The sequence below is a fragment of the Calypte anna genome, chromosome 7 (assembly GCF_003957555.1).
Source record: "Calypte anna isolate BGI_N300 chromosome 7, bCalAnn1_v1.p, whole genome shotgun sequence".
NCBI classification, from domain to species: domain Eukaryota; kingdom Metazoa; phylum Chordata; class Aves; order Apodiformes; family Trochilidae; genus Calypte; species Calypte anna.
The window spans coordinates 8,142,361-8,162,887 of record NC_044253.1 but is presented as its reverse complement, the minus strand read 5'-3'; the positions used below and the strand labels follow the sequence as shown (position 1 = coordinate 8,162,887).

Here is a 20,527-nt window from a genome sequence, read left to right as displayed (position 1 = left end):
TTCAGTACTAGTATCAAAAGAACAGACATGCACTGAGTAGCTGCAAATATATTAATGTACACAGTTCAAGTTATTGAATAAAATTAAGAAGCTTTTCTCCTATGATTTCTGTTTACTAAACACAATCAGGAAGCATGGGATAAGATAGATATTAAATGAATTTCCACAAACCCTGTGTATCTTATACTAAAGAAATGTTTAGTAAAAATTAGTAAAAGATCTCTCTGAAGATGGGAATGATACTGAAAGCATTGAGTCCTGAAAGCTGTTTTGTCTGCCTCTGCTTCCACATACTGTACACCAAACAGGGGAGATGACAACACTACTTGAAGTAAAAAAAAATGTGCATCTTCACTTTCAGCTCTTTTTCAATGCTCTGCCCTCAGAGTTAGCTATGTAGTTAAAAATATAATTTATCTTTCTAACTCTACTGAAATAATAAAGTATAACTACTGTTATTATTTCCATTAAAGTAACGTGCATGGGATAATCAAGACCTTCACAAATGGAGCTTGGAGGCCAAATTTTTCTCAACTATTTACCACAATAGGGGCTCATGAAATAGCTGGAAAAGAAGACAGAGGATCAAAACAGAGAGAAACATTCGTGTAACATCACATAAAATAATTTTGAATTGCTTAAAGACTAACTAGCTAAACCAGTGAGCCCTTGCCTCTGGGAAGAGAAAGTACAATGGTGGGTGAGACAAAAGGAAAAATGTTAAAAATCCATAACTTGAATAAATTTCACTGTATGTGCAGAAAGCAAAGGTCTAACAACCACTTTTGAAACATCTCATAGCAGCAGCCTATTTCCTTACATCTATACACCTGGAATCCATCAGAAATCAATGAGAATGCTGCAGGTTATAATACTAACTCTGCAGTTAATTTCCATGAATGGAACAAGACATCATGGTTTGGTTAATTTATACTGTGGTTTGGAGATGTATTTGATAATATGGCTTAGAGCTTCCTAAGCTAAAGTGCCCACATAGATGACCAGGAAAAAAAAAATACTGCAGAGTGCATGCATTCTTATTTCAAAGTAGAATAAATTTAAAATCTTAATATTATTTTAAGAAATGACACCACTGTCAAATAGAATACATCAAAATACTTGGTTTTCTAATGTTGAACTGCTCACTCTGATAATACCAAAATACTGCATTTTTTTGCATGAACTAAAGATAGTTTACACAAGCAATATAAAATACATGAAAATAACAGACATGTAAAAGGAAAATTATTATACTAAAGAGATATCAACACTAAAAAAATTATATAACACCATCCAAAATGAGTGAAAGCCAATGTGAATTATTCAAACCTTTTTTACAACAAAGTTTCTACAGATACCCTCCCATTCAAAACTTGTAAGTGAAGAGTTAAAAAAAAAGAAACGAAAAAAGCAAACAAACAAAAAATATCATCAACCAACCAGAATCATCACTCTGAATCTAACTTCTGTGAGTCCTTCCTGAGAAGTTATCATCATCTGACAGCTGCTTAGTGACCTTTACAAATGAATGAGCTGTTTCAGTTGAGATCCTGGTAACAAATCCATAAATATCTGAGTCCTTGCTACAGACAAGACATACGAGGTAACTCCAAGCCTAAGAAGAAAAACAAAAGCCAGCTTCTTATCTTAGAGAGGGCTGCTCTAGGATGGGGTCAATAACTACGACTTTTGAAGCTGTTACAACCAATTTTCATGTAGTGCCTGTCCTGCAGTAAAGTAAATTAACTCACCTGCTTGACATTTTTTTCCAATGAGGTCTCTAAATCCCTAGGTTTTCATGGACACATTTTGAAAGCTTCACATACTTTCAATTTTTACTTTCAAATTACAATTCACAGACCTTTAGCAGACTTTAGGCTTCCAGGTAGCTTTAGATGAACTTAAAAAAAATCATTATTCCACATGCACAAGAAATTTTGTCAACTATTTGCCAAAAGTTGGCTTCAAGTACATTTCTTCTTGAAACACCTATAAAGTAAGATGGGCTTCAACAAGTAAATTCAACTATGGATAAAAATCTTCTCAAAAATAAAGATTTGCTTTTTTCTTAATGAGAAAAATACATAAAATTTCAGCAAAAACTGGGTTTAAGCTCAATGGCTCTCAGCATGGGGAGCCCATATCTAAATTCTGTCAAAAAAAAAACCACCCTAATTGTTTCTCCTGGTCCTGTGTTTTAGTCATTTTATTTTAACAAAGTGACCAGAATTTAATTATCTCACTAGAGAGGCTGTGGGTTTCTATAGCCTTATTAATGGACCAAAATCAGTGAACAGTTATGGATCTGTCAAGAGGATACATGGTTGCTATGATGATTACTAGTTGGCAACTATCCCACAGAAATTGCCCAGAACTTTGTCAGATTGGGTAAACAAACAAACATCATGTTGCCTCTGGTTCATCTCAACTGTACAGCCTTGTGCAGACAGTATGGAGGCCACATTGGATTTCTGCAACAGTAAATTAAAAGTTTATGGAATTAAATCACACCTAATGTGATTCTATAATCACATGTCATGTGTAATGTAATTAAATCACACTGTCAAAAATGTAAAGTTCATAGCACTTTATTTCTCACTGCACTTCAGACATCCCTAAATAAATATGTAGCAACAAGTATAAGTTACACCTTTTGGACAGACAAAACAGCAGGCAGGTCCCCCCACCAGGTACTTCTCAGGCACTGTGTCACCAGGGTTAAGGCAATAGTGTGGCTTTGGTTTCAGGGCTGGCCTCATGAGTGATGCACCACGAGTGCCTTTAGGACCAGCCTCAGGTCTTCCACTCATCACTAGGGCCAGCCCCTGCCTCTCAGAGGTGAGGAATCCTGATTAAGTGGATGATGAAGTGGAAATTCTCACCACCTACATGTGTTCACTCAGAAGCTGCCTGGAGTTATATAAATCTTTAATGGGAAATGTGGGTACTGAGGCTCTGATAAGGCACTAACACTGGCCTTTGTGATCTCCACTGGACTGACCCTTCATTGCTCATTTCTGTTCCCACTGCTGCTTTCTCTTTACTAAGTTGCTTTCCTTTTTTCTCATTACATTTTTGTTGTTACCAGTTTTATGCCTTTACTCTGTATATTTCTCCCTTCGGTGCCTTTCCTCACTAATCCTGACATACCTAGAAGAAATAGGTAAGTGTAACACTTGTTCCATCTTCTACTACTCAACTAAAATACTTGAGAGAACTTTACAGAATGCACTAAAGAGACGCTTCCAAGAATTCTAAACTAAAACCAAAAGTCATCTTGCATCAAACTGACAGGCAGAACAAGCCAAAATATTCAAGTCCCAACCAGATTTTCATATGAAGAATAACATTGCCCTGGAACCTGTTCATGTGTGTCTGAACTGCCTTGCCACCCCAGAGGCAGAGAATCAGTTCATATATTTAAGAAAAAGAACACATGGCACAGAAAGCAAAACAGGCCAGGGAATGGATGAATGAATGGTAAATATGAGTCACTGTCTCTGAAAACTGCCATTTAAACAGGAAAAGAAAAATCAGAGTATACACAGTGGAATACACTAAAGAGAGCAAAGAAAATAAGGCCTAAAGGTGTAGTAAATATATAAATAGTGCATAGATTCATATATGTTTAAGAAATGCAATTTGATCCCTTGTGTAATCATTTGAGCAATATAGAATGGTAGACAAAGCACTGTTTTTTCTGCTTCTTAATTCAAGAACAAAATGAACAAACAAGATAAGGATTAGAAATGTAAAATTTTGCTTTCAAAGATAGCTGCCATAAAACTATACAGCTTACTAATATGCCACAAAACACAAACTGAGCACTTGTTAAAGGGCTGTCTGTTTACAGAGGTATGAAAAATGAAGAAAATTGAAAGGTTTTTTCAGGCAAATGAGCAACAGAGCTGTTGCATGTGGGTAGAACTGAAGGCACAGCCCCTTCCTGTGCAGCTCTCTTTCTAACAGAATCAAATTGCTGATGAGCAAATTACCCCTGACTTAAACTAGCCTGTAGGAAGGACCATGAAACCAGCTCCACAGATGAACAGCAGCTTCCAAAGGCAAATTTGACAGGTCACTACAAACACAATCCACAGGGAAATGACTACAGCTCCAGCTGGCCAACAGGTAACCTTCTGCTCAGGAGCAGGGATGATAAGAGAGGAAAATGGAACAAGGGAGCACAGGATGGAAAGAATACAGTCTGCATGTACATAAACCTGGTGCATGAATATATGAATAGAGACATCTCTGGAGTCTTTATGTATAACAGAAAAACGTGTGAGACTCTGGAGGGAACTCACAAATCTGTTATATAGCACTCATAGGCTTTTATCATTCTAAACCTCTCAGTCCATGGTTGAAGTTTGCTAATGTAATAAAACTATTTCATCCTAAGAGCAATGACGTAGTGCTTCCACTTTATACTTGGCTCACATTAAAGACTTTCTAACTTAAAAACGTATTACTTGGGAAAAAGTCTCCCTCTTTCATGGACATTGCTACAGTAGCTGGAACAGTAACATTAATATGTGCACTACATATAGGAGTCTTTTCCTTCAACAGACAGAAAGAACTGATTTATTAAGTGTTGGTCCACTTTCCAAGGGGTTCACATACAGTCTTTAACTCTTCAGCATTAAGTTGCTATCTACAAATAGTGCTTGGAAAATGTAAAACATTCTGCTAACCTCTTTCAAAATAGAGTACCTTAAACAACAGATACTTATAAAATACTTATGCAAGGAGAGTGTAAGTATATTGATCTCTTTGTTAAAGTCTTAATGCTTTGGCTTGTGGAATAAGTAAAAATCAATAAGGAAATAAATTTTAAGAAGGACTGCAATGATTACTTCTATTTTTGGCTAAATGTGGGAAAAGGTAGTTTGATCTTACACTAGTTGTAACCCTTAATTTCATTTTTTCCTAACTTATATCACAATCTGTGGATTTTAACTCCACAGATTTCAATAAGCATCAAATCAGTTTACATCTTAATGAATAAAACTAAAGGTAAATTGTTACAAGAACTAAAGGAAAATAAATTTCAGGTACTCTGTGAAGGAAGTAAGAGGGTAAAAAAACCCAAGCAACTACCAAACCAAAAACAATCAGACAACAAATGCCCAGGAAAAAAACTGCAGTCAAAAGTAGTAATGCTCAAGTGAAGAGGGACCTCCAAGACAGTGTAGAGGTCAGGTCTAATAGAATTCTGTACTAGTGTACAAAGAATATTGGTGAAGGAAGTGAGATTTCTAAAGAGGTGAGCTAAGAAGTCATATACAAAATACACTGGTGACACAAGTTAATGGCCCTAAATGCATGGCACTGTTTAATGCTTGTTAGCAGTCCTTTACACTGGCACGGTATTGATGCAGCAACAGGGCTTAAGACAGCTGATCTGAGCAGAAATCACCCAAGATCTACTTATAAGCAGGCAAGTCATGTGGCACCTCAGAGACATCAATAATAGGAGTGCAGAAAGAAATATAGTGCATGCAGCAGCTCCTAACAGTATGTCTGGGCAAGGAAGATCAGTAAAAATAGCCACAAAGTGACATTATTTAAAGACTAGACTGCATATAGTCTAGAGGAAAAAGTGACTGAGAAAAAAGCTCTATTGTGTTACAACCAGTGAAATAAAGAATTGTAATGAGGAAGACAAAACACCTTTCTGAGAGGATGACAAGAACAGTAATCTGGTCTCTGGCCTTCAGGGGAGCTCTGCTACTATCCTGCTGAGTGGATCACAGCTGCAGAACCACCATGTCTAAACAGGAGAGATCCACTCTCAAGGACAGGTCTGAATCTGAGGCACAAAAGCATCGTGGAAGAAAATTAATATTCACTTAGTGATAATGACTACTGATGAAAAAGACCACTTGGTTTCTTACAAATCTCTACTGAAATAAAATTAAATGTCCACTTCCACACAAAAAAAGGATAGAATTCTCCCATCTTTTTTAAGTGTGTGTTATATTCACGTAGTTGCAACCCAAATTGTTTCATGCTTTCTTATTTGCCATCCTACTTAAAATACTGCACAAGCCAAAATAAACAAGAAAACCAAAATTTTTCCTAAACCAATCCTGGCTATTGTTTGAAAAGCCATAATTCCTGTATCCAGGGACACAGCAAGGTACATTGTGCCTCGTACCAGGGGTGGTTGTCTCCATAGCCCTACCCTGAACAACCTCCAGCTGAGTTGTGGGGAAATCTTCAGCATCAGCACAAATACAGCCCCAAACTCCTCCATTCAATTACTCAATGAGAAAATTGAATAATTTGATCAATTTCAGAGCAATGTTGTTTAAACTTTTTAGCTTAACAAGTTACTTTAATAAATCAGTGGAACAGTATTGATCAAAACTTCTATTCCTCTTTTATAGCAGCTTTTGAGAGACTTCAGCCAGCCTGGAGAGAGTCTATGCATCTTTTCAAATTCTCTGGGGATTTTCCAAAACTTTGTCTTCAGAGTTGGCAAAAACTGGGGTGTAATTTAAGCATTGCTAGAGTTTAAGGAAATAAACAGTTTTAGCTAAAAGCCACCCAAGACTGGAGCCCTACCTAGGATTATTCTGTTATAACTATTGTATGTGCTGCTTTTCCCTGCATTGGGAACCAAAATCCAACCACCCTCTGCTGCCTTTCAAAAATAACCCTTTACATTGAACCACAGGCAACAAAACAACTCCCTGGCCTTGCTTCCAGGTTCAGGCTCTGCACAGCCAGTTTCAGATAAATAATAAAAACTATGTGCAGGGCTGGTAGGAGCACCAGCAGACGCACCTCTCTTCACTTCTGCCCCAGTCCCTGACAGAGCATTAATGCATCAGATCACACCCTAAATAGCTGAATGTCAAGCTCAGCTTCTGCTACACTGAAAATGCCCTTGTGCATCATGGCCTCATTCCAGCTCAGCCACTTCAGACTCACATCTCATTTAAGGGAGGGGAAAAGAAAAACCACCAGCATAGGACCTCATTCTTAATAATATCCAGCATAAATTACAAGAGTAATACCAACATATATCGATATGTAATTCTAATAGAGCTATTTGTCTGATTATTGATTCCAACCCAGCAACAACTTTCTGAAGCAGAATCTGTCTTCTTTTATTGCTCAGTGATGGACTTACTTCTTGTACTTGACCCATATACATTGGCAAACATCACGAAATGCTCAGCTCTGACAAATAAAGTTCATTTTCCCTGTGTGGAAAAAAAGCTTGCTTTAAAAAGTGCCAAATGTTTTAAGCCATAGCTTCTAGCAAAGTTGGCACAGGTGGTACTGTGGAATCTGCATGCTGTGCTTCCTAAACCACTTCCATTTTTATCATCCACTTGTTTTAAGGCAGTTTCAACCATATTCATGACAGGTTTCTCAGAGTAACTTTTTATTTAACTTTTCAGGGCAGACAAAGGCCAAGAGAGACTCAAGGAAAGGCCATTGTCTGCACGTTTCAGTCCCCAGATGATAAAGGCAGTGTCCAGAATGCTAAGAGAGCCACAAATAAATCTGCAGGAAGCCACAAAATCATTTGATGTTTCAAAAAGGTAAGCAGCACTCATTCTTTTTTTCCTCCATGCTGATAAAATTGATGTGTGTGAATAAAGATGCTCACATCAGAACTTGTATTACTCAGCAAATGAAAGCTGCTGAAGCAAATACTGGATATCTGGATATAATATCAAACCAAAAATAAAACAACCATATACAAAAGCCTGAGTTAAAACACATTTATTGCCTTGACACTGGTCTGAAGGCCAAATAGAGTTGTTTATTATCATTTCCAAAGAAACATAATAAAACTGTAAAAGGAAAAAAGAAGCATTGAAGAGTCTTTGCCTTGAAAGCATATGTGCAAAAATTGTCTGCTTTGGAAATTAAATCCAAACAATTTATACCTGCTGAGATTTCCACCACAAACTGGGACTGTATGCTGGACAAACTGGTAAACCTCATTCCAAAAATAGGACTAAAAAAAAAACAAAACCCAAAAAAGAGGTACAAATAAATGTTTTCTCCATAAATCTCTCATTAAAATGGTGCATTAATATTCATTTGATTAGTCAAAGGAAAGAACTGTGTTTGCCAGGATGACACCAAGGGTCAAACCCATCCCCAACCATTTTAGAGTTCTCTGTATCATCTGCAGCAGGGGACATAAGGTCCAGCTGCCTCCCTGCCTCTCTCTGTCCTCTGCATACAGCAAGGGCCCTGGGCAGGGCACCAGCCACCAGTTTGAGAGGAGATGACATGAGATGCTATGCCTGAATTGAAGCAGAGACTGGTTCCTGTTACTAAATGGTAAGAATCCAAGACAGAAGCAATAAAAAGTACATTAAGTCTCTTGACAAGTGTTTTGGCAAGGGAAACCATAGGGGTTTAACTGCTGTGCTTTATTATATTTAATTACACTGGATATTTTATACTACATAGCAGTTTTTTACTTAGACTTAAGTAAGCCAAGCTGGTTTGCCATCTAATGCAAAGCCCTTCTCAGTAGCAGCAGGCTGTGTGATTTAAGTACTTTTATTATAACCTAACATTATTTTAACTTTTCACTTCCTATTAGAAAATCTGAAGATCAATGATGCTAAGGGAAGATGTACTTTCATTTAACATCTTCAAAGCTTTGTCAAGCAACTGGAATGCTTTCCAAAATGGAATGCTCTTAAGGATAACACAGATTGAACTGATTGATGGTTGTGTATGCTCTCCACAATGTCCTTTAAAAAACAGTTCACCAGATTTATAATTGAAAAAGCTTATTAAACTACTCAGTTATTATTTTCAAGAAAAAATTAGCCATCATTTTTTATTATTATTTTTATGATTATTTTTCTTTCCTTTGTAAATTCTTGCAAAGAGAGACAAAAATCCAAGTTGGGGTTTGAAAAAAAAAAAAAAAAGGCCTTTGAAGTAAAACAAAAAAGAAGGAAGGGAGTAAGAAATCTGAAAGATGGCTGCATAGGTACATCCTCACATTAACATTAACTATGAATATATTTTGTCACTCTTAAAGCTAGATGAAAAGTTTGTGTTTTTCTTTGGCAACAGCTGATTATCTCAGATAAAGAACAACAATTCCTCTGCAGCTTAAACCATTTGCATAATTATTAACTTCAGTGGCAAGCACATAAAAATTGTGGACTCAGTGTCAAGTATAAAAGGAAATGTACTGTAAGAATTCCTGTATTAAGAGCTTTTCTTATTACAAAGGGGACTAAAAATTACTATGTAGGGATGATTTTTGTAGTAGAGCAACTTGCAAACAAGGAAAAAATACCATGTTTGGATGATAATGCTAGAGAAATTCACACATCAGTATGTAATGTTTCATTATCTGGAATAATTTAAATACCAGACTTTACCTAAGAACACTGTGATTCATCTAGCACTTGAAATCCTTCAATCCTACATTTTTCTACAAAACATGCTCTAGACCCTGCAGAAACTGCTCATACAACGAATCACTTTTCCAGTGTCTAGTCCCATCCCTATCCAGGAGGCCAAGTTGATAAAATTTTCAGATGGATACAAATTATTCTACCCAAGAGGGGCAAAAAGCAGTAGCAAGTAGCTAATTATTTTCTGCTAAAATCTTCTCATGCAGAGTCCAGAAGCTCTTATACTGCCAGTATCCAAAGAAAGTGTCAAATGGTCCCCTCTAGCTCCACAGCCATGAATGCTGAAGATTAAATTATTCATTTTCCATTAATATGCTACAACTGCAATGTTACCATGCAAGGAAAGAAAACTATAATCTGTTCCTATGTCTTAAAAGTAAATATAAAAGCAAGACTCTCCATTTGGTTTAAAATGGAAGATAACTGATTTCATTGACCACACTGGAAATTCTCAAAGAAAAAAAAATCTTAATTTTTCCATCTTTGACCTCAATTCCCATACACACACATACTCTAGTAATTAAAAGTCCATTCTTTTCCTTTTTTCATTCCACCAAACTTAGTTGCTTCTTTGGCAAATAAACAGAAGGAAACACCTAATTGCAAGCTCAGGAGTTCTCACATTGCCTTTCAAACTTCTTCTTTCCATGGAGCACTCCTTAACAATAATCTTGTTTTGCACAAAGGCTATTGTTAATCCTTTTAATTATAACACCTGGAATAATACAGCAATCCAACTGTAATGACACAAAACAGATGGTTACTATTGTGCTACTCATACATTTCTTGGAAACAGAGAGAACATGAACAACTCATGTGCTCAAGAGAAAATGAGTTCAATGAGTTGAAAAAAGAGTGGTTTAGTTTTCACAAGTTACTTATGAACCTGCATACCATTTATAGACCATTGCATAAAGGAGAACTTTAAGAACAACTTGAGGACACAAGAAAATGACTAAGAGCTGAACCAGGATATTGAAATATTTAAGAATCCGTTCCAGATGGGAATGTCAAAACCAGTTCTCAAATTCCAAAGCTCGGATATTAATAGAACAATTTAATTTTCTGAATTATCCTTTTATGTATCCGTAAACAAGATCCAGTTCTTAAAAACAATTCCACATCATTGCCTCCAACTGTGTCTACATCACAGACAGAAAACTGCAGTGCATTTCCACTAGACAGAGCTTTAAAATTAGAAAACCACTTCAAAAATTAATGAGACAGGCATGATTCAGAACTGCAAGGAAAACCAGGACACTGGCCAAATTCAAAAGAGTTTGAAATTTTAAATGATTCTTTCTCAGTGCCTGAATAGTGACATAATTCAATATTTTAAAATAGTTTCAAATTATGTGAGAGATTACACAGTTACCATTAATCCATTTGGCTTCTGGATTATGCACTATGAACTCTTTTCTGAAGAGATCTTCCAAGGACAATCTGGTTTCTGATGAGTTTGCGAGTTCATCTAAAATAAACACAATAGGATCATTTTAGATAGTTATTAAAAGCAATATATTCAGTGCAGTTTGAAAAACATTGAGATAACAGAACCAGAATACATAGTTGATAACAATAACAATACCTTGTTATTTTTATTTTCTTTTTCCCCACTAAAAGAAAGCATTCCATGATGCTTCAGAAAAGCTTCAGAAAACAAAGCCTTATGGACAGGACAACTGGAGGATGTAGTGGTTGGCTATTTATACTGGGACTGTAGCAGCAAAGCTGCTCCTTCCCACAGCCTTACACTACATGAGAAGTCTGATTATAAACCAATACAGCAATTTCCTGACATCCAAAGGATGTACTGATCACTTTCTACAGACAGAAACTAAGTAAAGTATTCCTGTAGTAAATTTGAAACCAATTTCACCTATTTGATAAATTAAAATGTAAAAACCCAACAATTCAAGATGCACATTTCATAGTCTGTATTTGCTCTCTAGTGATAAGAACCACAAAGCATTTGGCTACCAGCCTTGTGTTTTCCCCAAACATGATAAGAACCCATGAATACTGTGCTTCTGAACAACAGCCACCACTGCTTCTCAAAACAAACAAACAAAAAAGAAGTTGCCAGCTCCTACAATCATCCTCAAGCTTCAGAAAAGACATAAGCAGTTCTGCTAAATTCTGCTTTTCTTGTGTTGTGGGTTAAATAAAGAATATGTAGCAGAGATTTAACAGTGAACTGTCACACTAACGTGTGTGATCAGATGTATTCTTAAAGCAAAATTTTTGCTGTCAAAGCACCAAGTTTCCAGTGAGTACTCACTGGTAACAGCTATGTTCACCTCACTGCTTCAGGCTATTGAAGAGAACAGAAGCTGCCAAAATTTGCATTATACATTGCCCCAGCACTAGCAAAAATATCTACCTATGCATTTCCTACACTATCAACCAGATAACCAGCAAGGTCTTTTAATAATTTTACTATTATTGGGAATGTTTGCCATAGATTGCTGACAATTTTTTCTGCTCTATAAGCTCTTCCTTCTTTATGAGAGGATCTTTTTGACAGTCAGACTTTGTCCTTACAAATCATAGGTATTAAACTGTGATGCAGATGCCAGACTCATAGAAAAATAGTAACTAAAATCATAGCAGTCACGGAGCAATCTTGTTATCTTGATGTCAACCCAGTATGTTACCAGCACATTTTTAACAAAGAAACGTGCTTTGTAAAGGTCACATCCTGTAATCCATTTCAGATAAGAATGTGATCCCTTCACAGTGAATAAAGTCAATCATAGTTGTGTTATTGGTCTTTATTCAGACAAATTTCTCAATTGAAGACCAAGCCGAAAGCTTGCTGGAATCAACAACAAAATGACTTTTTTTCCCCAAAATGTCAGTGCTGCCTGCTGCAGTCACTCCGGGTGGTATTAATAAGGTGCATCCTTGCTGTATTGAAGAGAACCTCCTTTTTAATGCACATCATGAATTTACAACAGACACAGGGCTGTGACAGCTGCTCACTCCATGGTGCTGCTGCATTTTGCAGGCACTTCCCTCCCAGGTCTCAGCAGGGCCCTGGTAAGCACTTACTCACTGTAATCAACTCCTTCTGCACTTGATGTCTTAGAAGGTTAAGCATGCCGAGTTGTTCAAATCCTCCCACAAGACAAATGTTCTAATCCCTAAATAAGCTTTTTGCCCTCTTCCTACCTTCCAGGGATCAAACTAGCCTGTTTGGGTTTGTTTTTTTTTTTTTAGTCTTCAAGTCCAGCATGGGACAAAATATTCCACTTGTAGTCTTACTGGAGCTTTACAGCACAGTAACATTATCTCTCTTGATTTATACCTAATCCCTCTGTTTACCCATCATGGGACCTGTTAGCTCTTGCTCCTGCCAGACACTGAGTTTTTATCTGCAAAGTAAGCACATGTTATTGATGCTCTACTACTTCTAATTTAACAGCATCAACTAGGCTCTTCATATGCCTATTTTCCCCTTTCTCCATAACCTTGGTGACTACCTACCCTCAACAAGCAGTTTTCCATCACATATTTTGATTCAACACACTCTCATTCAGATGCTGTTTGTGATCCCAAAAGGATTCCCCTTCTAACCTCTCCTGATCCAGTTTCTATCTGTTGTGACCCTTTATATCCTGCCAGTTTGCCAACTATCAATCAAACTCACACAAGCTGTTCTATTGCCAAAAACTGCCTTACCCCAGACAATTTAGTTTTCACAGATTTTTTTTCTGTTATTAACTGCTTTAATAAAAGTTACTAGAACAATACACTGTGTACAGGAAGGCTACCAGAGAAGAAAGGTAGACCAGCTCTGTTCTCTGTCTTCCATCTAACTCACATGCCTGCCAAGTAATCTTGATATAAGTAGGATTTTGAACTTTAATTTTTTAATTGCTGTTTGTATTTCTATGCTGATGTACTGGCATCTTCAAGCAACTTTACTAGTTGTATGAAAAGTGAATTTTTCATTAAGTTTACTAAGCCATCACCAAAGCAGAGCCTTGTTTTCCACTCTATCAGTATCCTGTATTGTATAAATTCTAAGGAAAATGTTGATTTGACATCAAAAGACTCCAAAATAGTAATTTCCCACATACTCAGTTTATATGGATAAGCTGAATTACACATCATGTGAACTCTCAGATCACTGGGTTAATCTTTCTTGAGCACTTCACTGGTGTTAAATAATTTTTATTTTTTTTTTATAAAAAGTACATGATTTATTCTTAAGACTGACTTTTTCCACTTCATGTTTACCACCACATTACCAAATAGCCCACTATTGTTTTCACTTCCAATTTAATTCTTATTAAATTATTCTTTGAAGGAATCATGTTTCCAATACCATCACACTATTCCCCCTGGATTTCTGTATTTTGGTCTGAAATTATAAATATTATGTTTAGACGAGGAAGAGAGATTACAGAAGCTAGAAAAAAAATCAAATGTTTAAACCTAGATGGTTACTTTTAACTCTACATCAAACTAACAACACTTCAACAACTGGTGTGCATTTATCCAAAATAACAAACTTGTCTGTGTTACTAAATGAGAAGACTGCAAATGTAGAAATTAGCCTTGTTACTTTTCATATCTTAAAGGATATTATTTTTTCAAGCTAAAAGCAGTCTGAACACCTCACAAAATTTACCTTCTAACTCAGCAAATAAAACTAATGGTATTGTAGTATAGTATATCATTAACTCAAATTTTTCTGTGAGAAAAAAATATTAACACCAGAATTAGGGATGTTAAGACTCTAATGAACTGTATCCAAGCTAACAGGTGTATCGGTAACTGAAAATAAGTACAGTTCATATTGTGTTTGCATGAAAAAGGGAAAACAACTTGCCAGACAGAAAGTAATCAGATCTCAAAACTTGTTTGCCAATTTAGAGTACTTACAAGGAGCCAATACAGCATTGAGCAGAAATCTGAATATTCTGATAATGAATCTATACTTCAGCAAAAATAATTTTTAGTTTGGTTTCTATTAATGTCTGTGTAGCATGAGAGATGGGGGAGGGATTGGTCCTAACCCTGTATAGAGCTGTCTATCTATTGGACATAATTCAAATTAATCCTCTTCCTAGAGCTTGATTTTACTCATAACTATTTGAAAAAAAGCATTGTCTGTGAGTTTTGCTGACCTAAATCTTCTCTAAAGTAACCCTTTCTGCAAAGTTGTAATTTGTTTTTCCTCAAGGGATAGCAAAACAAACTGTAAATTTGCTTTAAGTGAATGTGTAGAGTTACATGGCACTTTATTCAACATTATTACCATATATCATGATGCAAAGCTGGAACAGTAACGCTGGTATCCAGAAAAGGATTTAAGTCTGTTACACTTTCAGAAATTTAGGGTAACACCACCACAGAACTACTGTCATTCCCAAAATGAAGAACAGCCTTAAGTGTGGTTGCAAAATACCTGTACAAGGGTGGCAATGTCTGCACAACTTTTAGATGCTTTTTAGGCAATTTTTCACACAGAAGCCTTCAGCTGCTAGTGCTTCCATCTGAACACTTTTCAGTTTTGAAATGCAGATCACCAGTGGCTAATCAGACAGATTTTCATATCATTCCTATGATGTGGAACACACCACCACGATGCAAAGCACAAAGCCATGCTCATTTAAAGGAAGAAGTGAGATCCTGATCCCATTAAATCTAACTACAAATATTTCAGGATGTGCAGGTAAGTGATGAAACGTCAAAACAAGAAACAGAACAAACTCAGAATATGAAACAATAAGAAATAACAAACATATGTGTGTTATGTTTATACTGACATACAAACTAAATGATGACTTCTCAGAAAGAGCTGTTTCTGTCTGCACCGGTCATTAAGTCACAATACAAAGGAATAAGATTATTCCCAAGCTATTTTCTTCTTTCATTCTCAAATACTTCTCCAGTAATCATCTCCAACTGTTAGCCACAGAAATGAATGAATTCACAATTAAATTGCCCCGGAAGATAGAGAGACTCCTATTGTGAAACTCCCAAGTTTTTCCACACTCCAGTCCCTTATTTTGAATTAATATCATTCTTTGGTATCTCCATGCACTTGGTTTATTATTGCACTTGTGAAGAAAAGCAGCAGGGATACTTGCTGCAAGGCTTCCTTCCCCAGCTGCAGAGCAGTGTAGCAGTTTATATGTGAGTAGGCAAGAAGATTTTTTTTATGTATACTCCTTAGTTCAAAGAGGTTTGGAGTCCATTTTTGTTGGAATCAGCATATCAATAAATATAATTTTGCCTCTACAAAACAATCAGGCTTCTGAGCAATCACCATCTGAAATTATTATCATTCCATAAAAAAAAGCAGCAAAATGCCCAGCAGTTAAAGGAATTTACATGACATCTAAACAGCACCTATTGGTACAGGCAGAACTAAATACAGAAAGTCATCTGTGATGCTCAAAAAAGTGTAAGAAATTAAAAGCAATACACTCAGAAGTACCCCAAGGTATTATAGGATAAAATTCTTACTACTGCACTGAGCACCTAATTCAGAATAACATCTTATGAAAAGAATTTGCAAAACCAAGTATTTATTATAAAAGATTGGTAGCTCCTTAGAACTCAGCACCTCACAATGGCCAGAGCTGTGAGAGAGCCTCTTTTTTCCCTCCCCTGTAATGTTAGATATCCCAAAATGATCTTACATATATTAAAGACCAGATAACTTAAGCTACAGTGTTTAGTATATGCCTGCAAACTATAAAAATATAGGAATATTTTTCTTCCAAAAGCAGTAATTAATCATAAAAGTGAAGGGGGAACAGCACTGATTAGGAACAAAAGGAGGAAAAGTAGCTGTCCTACAGTCTACCTCCACAGCTTTCAATCAAAAAAAGAATCCCCAGTTTTACAGACCTAGATCATTTTGGAATAAAAATGTTGATTTATATCAAGATCCACAGTCTCTATGGGCTATCGTGGAGCATCTGAGCTGACAGACCTAGTTTTCACTCCCATGATTGGAACTGAAATGTAGGTCCCAGCTTGCATCAAGTTTTCAAGCAAGCTCTCTTGATTTTGGAAAAGCCTCAGAGATGCAGAGGCTCAGAGAGCTTTTTTAATATAATAAAAAAATATTAAGATTTCCCTAGGTTGTTTATTCTTTTCTCCACAAGTGCCTTCAAAGATTTCAGTTTAAGTTTTTACATCAATAATTCTACAACAGAGACAGAACTGATGTTTATTATGATGAATTCCAGCAAAATATCTCCGAGATTTTAAAAGTCTTAAAAAAAAATGTTACCTGTTCTTCAAAAGAAGTTCCTAAAGTGTACCAAGACATGTCATCAATTGCCCTCAATGTGAGTTTTCCATTATTCCCTGAAGCAACTCCAATACACTGAGACTACAGCAGCCCAACCTTGCTTTTACTTTTCTCTTAATGTTCTTAGTGGAAATAAGCAAACAATCATTTATCATTCCTTGGGCAGCACCATGCGTATATAGTAGATATTTATACCACACAGTAGAAGGAAAATACTCCATAATATTTGTACATACTCTCTATACTTGTCCCATTCCTCTGACAAGCAAATCTTTTTGATCCTTATCCACATCACCACCTTCCTTTCAATCAGCAGCAGTCTACTACTGTGCTTGCCCATGCACAAGACCCACCAAGCTTCCCTTGATGATTTCTTCCAAGTGGCCAAATTGTCTGGACTCATTACTTAACTGAAAAGCACTTCATTAATTTTTGGGTTCACACAAACTGCACATTTGCATGGTAGAACATTAATAGACCAGTAGTTACTATCCAGGAATGCTATCCAAATCAGGTACTAGACATCATAAATTTAAATCTGATAAAAAAGAATTCAAATATATTTTTTCTTTAAAACTTATGCAGTGCTTCCTTCTGTCAGGTTCCTAAACATAGTAAAATGGTTGTTGCCCCAGCAGTAAAAACAAAATCTTTAGAAAAAGAACTCAGAATAATTTCTTTAAAAAAGCATAATTATTTTGTAAATTCAACTGCTTTTTTGTCTACTAATTGCCCTCGCCCCTCTTTTTTGTTACTGAACTTTTAAGTCATTTCCTTTCTCTTTGTTTCTGAAAGAAAGGAGACATTAGTGCATGCACATATGAAAGATGCATGCTTCTGGTTCAGTGAGATGTATTAGTATTCCATGACATACAGCTTGCTTTCTCTTAGCTCACCTGTGAATCTGAAATTACACAAAGAATGAGGTGACAAAATTTTAAAGGCAGCTCACATCTACTGAGGTTGATGAGGATTGCTTGTAGCTATCTCAAGGCTGAGACAAACCTAAGGACCTAATGCCAAAGCCAGATGTTTCTGCTCCACAATGCCCCCAGTAACTATTGAGTCCCTACAGGCACCAAGTTTATAGTAGCCAGAAGTTAAAAATGCTTAAGGCACTTTGACACTTATATGTAACTTTAAGGACTGCATTATGAATCATACACCTTCAGTAAGATAAAATAAAGAAGTAGGTTACCTGGGGTTAAAAGAATGACAGACATAGTGATGAGTGAACAAACAACTAGAATCACCAGCAGCGCAATAGCAATTCCCTTCCAGTTCCTCTGCGGAGGGCTGTTACTTCCAAGTTCCTACAGGAATGGAAAAAAATAAAATAAAAGGAAAAGACCATGTTTCATAATCACATATATATAGAACTATTAGCAACAGGAAAATTGTTCTGTGCATACTACTCATAATCACAGCATGGGAGGTGATCATGATCCCTCCCCTCTCAATAGTGCACGCAGTCATCCAAAGGTGTGTAACTGTTATGATTTTTTAATAGGTATCTCCTTTTTTTCAACACATATATGTAATTTTATACCCCTAAGAGGCAAACAAGTGTGCTTATACAGGCTGTCCAAAATATGACTGGTGTTAAAATGTGCTGAACATAAACTTCAGGACAATATCAACTAGAGGCTTATAAGCTAATTACAGAAATGAAATGTAGCAATTTACTGTAATTCCACCTAACGTGGTATGGACCATAAAGGTTTAAATACACATACTTTTTTTTTTTTTTAAATGTACACTATTAAACTTATTTGTAATAGAAAACATTTACAAAACTGCCTGAGGCTCCAAATATTCCATCTGAAGCTACATAGCTCCTTTCTATATAGCAGTTCAACTGTAAACTGCTCCCCTATTGCTCATAAAAAAACAGCAGTAGCTTGTAACAAATGTTAAATGAATGCTTCTGTAGTGCACTTAAACCTACATTCTCTGTGTTTAACTCCTATTAACTCCAGTCAGATGCCATTTAGGTTTGTCAGCAGTGGCAATGCATTGCCTGTGTTCATAGCACAGTTTGAGAACTAACAACACACAAACCTCTAACAATAGAATAACAAAAACAGTGTGACAATTGTTTCATTCAGTATCTTCTCTCAAGAAAACATTACTTTTTTTTCTATCTATAGCTGGCAAGCATTGATGTTTCTCCGCCCACAATTACCCATGCCATTACTACCTCAAAATTAAATTGCTGTGGTAAGACATTGGGAAAAGAAACCTGGGAAGGACTTCTGAGAAGACCCCACTTCACTTACTGCTTACTAAATTGAGTTTTGTTACACACATGCTTCATGGTCTGCACAAGCTTCTGGTAACCTCCAACTACACACCAGGCAGGCTAAAAAACGTGAGTTTTAGCCTCACACAAAACATGAGTGATTACTTGGAGTCCCACCTACTTGATCTGAGTTTGTTAGTCTTGCAAGAATGCAGCAAGGATATTCTTTTATCATTCCCTGTTCTGCTGGGCAAACAGGCAGAGGGATGGGGCTGACTCTGCCATCTTGTTCCATGAGTAGGACAAATAAAACACAGAAAAGGCACCTGAGGCTACGTTTTACAGGCTTCCAAAGGCATATTAACACTTCTACACCTACATGCTATTTCATTTTAGTTTTCTGAATTAGAAATGACTGATAAATGGACATGTTTTAACAGCAGAAAATGACAATGTTCTTGTGCTTTCTTGCCTGGTGCACACCGCCTCAGCAACATATACCTCCCAGAACAGCATCTCTAGCTGTGCCTTTAATTTTTATTTTTCACCTCTTCTTTTCTACCCATAACAGTTTCTTTCCCTAGTCCTCATTTTCAGGAAACTTCAGGGGAATTCTTTCATGCAGTCTCTAAGCAATCCCTCTGGGGAAGTCTCTCATGGGAGCCCTCAGATCACCGCAGCTCCCAGCAAGGAGCCCCCCCGGGCCCTGGTATGGCCGCCACACCAACACAACAAGGCCCCACTGGGCCCCATCCTCCTGCCTGTCCTGGGTCCAGCTGAACTTGCTTGTTTTAGAGATTGTTATCCTGACAAGAGAGGAAGGGTACCCACTCCATCCATTTAGGGTTTAAGCCCTAAAAGCCACAGCTGGTCTTCAGGGCTGATGCCATGATCAGCTCCCTCACCTGAGAGGTGCCAGCCTTCCCCTCCGCACCTTCGGGCTGGTGGCAAATGGCCAGACTGGGCTGAGCTCAGTCCTTCCATCCCAGTGGCTACTGTAGGAGTGATGTATTTTCTTTATTATTTCACAGATCTTTTCTTTGGGTTGATAGCAATGGAAAAGTATTACAGACAATGGAACAGGCAGAATGATCAAGGACAGTTCCAACACATCATTAGCAGGCGATTCCTCTCAGACTTTACTTCAGCATTCCTGGGCATCCCCATGTGGGAGAAGCCCTGATCACCATACACAATAATTCATCTTTGATGCCCGTAGTGTTTTTACTGAAGTTCAGGACTCCCATCTTCCATAGGCAAGTGGAGAAAAATGCTTTAAGCAGGAACTCCTGGCATCAATCTTCTTTCCCCACCTCATTACCCCTTTTTGCCCACCCCTCACTGCTCCCCTTGTTTTAGTCAGTTTCTTCTGATTCACTCCTACCTTGCTAAATACCACAGCAAAAAGCCTTAAACACAGTTGGTATCCTAGGCTGGCATGATGGTTCACCAGCCCATCCAGTGTTCACTACTATATGAGGATTCCATGTTTCAGTCTGGACAGTTTTGGACATGCTGACTTTGCTAGGATCCATGGACTTTTCACAGAAATACAGAACTTTTACATCTCACATATATACTCACATCCAA

The 20,527-nt window shown here is 37.0% G+C and overlaps 1 protein-coding gene across 3 annotated transcripts in view; it reads right to left on the bottom strand.

Moving 5' to 3' along the window:
* DPP10 (dipeptidyl peptidase like 10) overlaps positions 1-17,985 on the bottom strand; it is a 182,967-nt gene extending 164,982 nt beyond the window's left edge. For 2 of the 3 annotated variants that reach the window (XM_008497029.2, XM_030453986.1), the window contains exons 1-2: positions 17,894-17,985; positions 10,792-10,887 (exon numbers count right to left, since the gene is read on the bottom strand). In XM_008497029.2, coding sequence (XP_008495251.1) covers positions 10,792-10,887; positions 17,894-17,918 — 121 coding nt within the window. In that variant the 5' untranslated portion in view covers positions 17,919-17,985. The remainder of the gene's footprint in view (positions 1-10,791; positions 10,888-17,893) is intronic. The other variant, XM_030453987.1, reaches the window with a different exon arrangement.
* Positions 17,986-20,527: the final 2,542 nt, after the last annotated feature.